Source organism: Budorcas taxicolor, chromosome X, assembly GCF_023091745.1.
Source record: "Budorcas taxicolor isolate Tak-1 chromosome X, Takin1.1, whole genome shotgun sequence".
Lineage (NCBI taxonomy): Eukaryota > Metazoa > Chordata > Mammalia > Artiodactyla > Bovidae > Budorcas > Budorcas taxicolor.
The window spans coordinates 13,542,949-13,546,187 of NC_068935.1; the positions used below are offsets into that span (position 1 = coordinate 13,542,949).

The 3,239-nt window shown below is 47.4% G+C and overlaps 1 protein-coding gene across 1 annotated transcript; it reads left to right on the plus strand.

The window, feature by feature from the left end:
- Window positions 1-2,110: 2,110 nt before the first annotated feature.
- Window positions 2,111-2,617, plus strand: LOC128070126 (histone H2B-like). The gene has a single exon (XM_052663428.1). It carries the CDS (start codon window positions 2,111-2,113, stop codon window positions 2,615-2,617), a length of 507 nt encoding a protein of 168 aa, XP_052519388.1.
- The last annotated feature ends 622 nt before the right edge of the window (window positions 2,618-3,239 follow it).

A 3,239-nucleotide genomic window follows, 5' to 3' on the forward strand; every position in this document is an offset into this window, starting at 1 on the left:
GGATGGCATCACCGACACAATGGACATGTGTTTGGATGGACTCCGGGAGTTGGTGATGGACAGGGTGGACTGGCGTGCTGGGTTTCATGGGGTCTCAAAGAGTCGGACATGACTGAGCAACTGAAATGAACTGAACTGAACTGGAAAAGAGAAAATCAGACATAGATACATACATATAGGGAAGAAAATGTGGGGAGGTATGGGGAGATTTCAGCTATTTACAAGGCTAAGAACGTGGCCAGGAGTGAAGGCCCCTTATGCATTCACACCTTGCATAAGATCCAACTCAGATGAAACTTTGATTTGGACTTAGAGCCTCCACAAGGATGAGACAACAAATGAATGTGTTTAATTGACCTAATCACTAGCATTTTGTACACGAGTTCTCAGTTCAGTCGCTCAGTCGTGTCCGACTCTTTGCGACCCCATGAATCGCAGCACGCCAGGCCTCCCCGTCCATCACCAACTCCCGGAGTTCACTCAGACTCACGTCCATCGAGTCCGTGATGCCATCCAGCCATCTCATCCTCTGTCGTCCCCTTCTCCTCCTGCCCCCAATCCCGCCCAGAATCAGAGTCTTTTCCAATGAGTCAACTCTTCGCATGAGGTGGCCAAAGTACTGGAGTTACAGCTTTAGCATCATTCCTTCCAAAGAAATCCCAGGGCTGATCTCCTTCAGAATGGACTGGTTGGATCTCCTTGCAGTCCAAGGGACTCTCAAGAGTCTTCTCCAACACCACAGTTCAAAACCATCAATTTTATGGTGCTCAGCTTTCTTTATAGTCCAACTCTCACATCCACACATGACCACCGGAAAAACCATAGCCTTGACTAGATGGACCTTTGTTGGCAAAGTAATGTCTCGGCTTTGGAATATGCTATCTAGGTTGGTCATAACTCTCCTTCCAAGAAGTAAGCGTCTTTTAACTTCATGGCTGCAGACACCATCTGCAGTGATTTTTGGGGCCCCCAAAACTAAAGTCTGACACTGTTTCCACTGTTTCCCCATCTGTTTCCCATGAAGTGATGGGATCGGATGCCATGATCTTCATTTTCTGAATGTTGAGCTTTAAGCCAACTTTTTCACTCTCTCCTTTCACTTTCATCAAGAGGCTTTTTAGTTCCTCTTCACTTTCTCTTTCGGTACGTTTATTTCTAGGTGTTTTATTTCTCTCTCTTTTTATTCGTTTTCTCTCACCCTAGTGGCTTTTCAGCAATAAGAGTGATCATGTTTTGAGAAATAACCACTACAAATCATTAATCAATTCCAGTATGTGTGGTATTTGGGGGACCTAAATAAGGTTTAAGACAACAATTTATAATTTGCAAAATGTTACATATTTTTAGTGTGTATGTGTAAGTATTCCTATTTCTCTTTGTGTTCTGTTTGGAAAATGGGATTTTGTCATTCTCTAGATACTGATCATTGGTTTTTATAAATTCTGGAGATAATAGCTGTTCATTTCATTCCTATGATTTTCAGGAGCACTCTGCTGAGGAAGCCAGGACATTCTGCTCATGCCACTGTAGGTCAGCCAGGAGAAGATTCTGTGTTGGAGTAAAATGTCCACCAAGTGACCTGAGTCACTCTGATGCCTGAAAGAGCTGGAGCTATGGAGGACTGTCATACTCTCTCAGGAAGCTTTAACTGATTATTTCATTTTCCAAATTAGGTGACTTTCACTGAGTTTGGCTGAAAGTGAAAGTGAAGTCACTCAGTCATGTCCGACTCTTTGCCACCCCATGGACACCAGGCTCCTCCGTCCATGGGATTTTCTAGGCAGTGGTACTGGAGTGGGTTGCCACTTCCTTCTCCATGGGATCTTCCCAACCCAGGGATCCAACCCAGGTATCCCGCATTGTAGACAGACACTTTACCATCAGAGCCACCAGGGGAGATGGGCTGACCGGGGGTTAAACATGGGGGAGGGGCAGGGCAAGAGTTGAGAGGCGGGACATCCAGTGTCACGTGACATGGGCTGCCATAGTAACAGGCCTCACTGCCTTGCATCCAATCAGATATGGACAGTGTCTGTGACGTCAGGGAAAGCGGGGCCTATAAATTCGGCCAACGGCCTTCAACGGCCTCACTGTTCTTCTGGGCTGCGCTATGGAGAATGGTGGCTCTGCCGTGTTGGAACCATCCTCTGACAGCCATGAGGAAGACGTGATCATCATAGACACCAGCACCTCCGAAGCTGAGCCCTCTGAAACGGAGATGGCGAAAGCAGAGACCTCGAAACCAGAGCCGTATGATGCGGAACCAAAAAAGGCAAAGCAGAAGACAGCTAAGGGCCGCCGTTGCCGTTGCCGTCGCCGCCGCTGCCGTCAGGGCAATTTCTCCAGCTTTGCTACCTATTTCCCTCGGGTGCTGAAGCAAGTACACACAGGCCTGAGTCTTTCCCGTGAGTCCGTGAACGTCCTGGATTCGTTTGTGAAAGATATGTTCGAGCGGATTGCCGAAGAGGCCGGGCGTCTGGCCCACAGCAACAAGCGCTGCACCATCATGACCGAAGACATCGAGACAGCTGTGCGTCTTCTGTTGCCTGGGGAGCTCGGCAAGTATGCCACGTCCGAGGGCACCAAGTCGGTCATCAGATACCACCTCTCCGGATGAACTGCTTCAGGACTGTCTGACCATTGCAAACCAGACTTAAGGGTTCTCCCCTTAGGCCCTACATTTAATCTTTAAAACATTTCTACCCCAAAGAAAACATTAAAAACCTCATTAACTTTGCTTCAATATGTGTCGGTTGTGTCATTTGTTCGATGGAAAATCGTGTCATTTTTTCTTAACATGTTGCAACTCGTCACTTTCCTAAATGGTTATTTCTATTCGTGCTTTCTCAGTCATTTTAGGGATCTTTATGGTCAAAATTCTTTCCCTAAAAGTTTCATTGGCCTTTCCCATTTTCATTCTCCCATCTATATTTAGGTATCATCCAGAGATTTTTATATGAGTATAGCAACCGATAAAAACCAGTGTGGTCTTCCCCGGGTGGCTCAGCAGTAACGAATCCGCCTGCAATGCAGGAGTCGCAGGAGAGGCAGGGTCCATCCCTGGGTCATAAAGATCCCCGGGAGGAGGGCATGGCAACCCTCTCCAGTATTCTTTCCTGGAGAATCCCATGGAGGGAGGAGCCTGGTGGGCTACAGTTCATAGGGTCTGCAAAGGGTCGAACACCACTGAAGCAAGGTAGCATGCAGGCTCACAAAGAGCAGTGTGTGTGTGTGTGTGT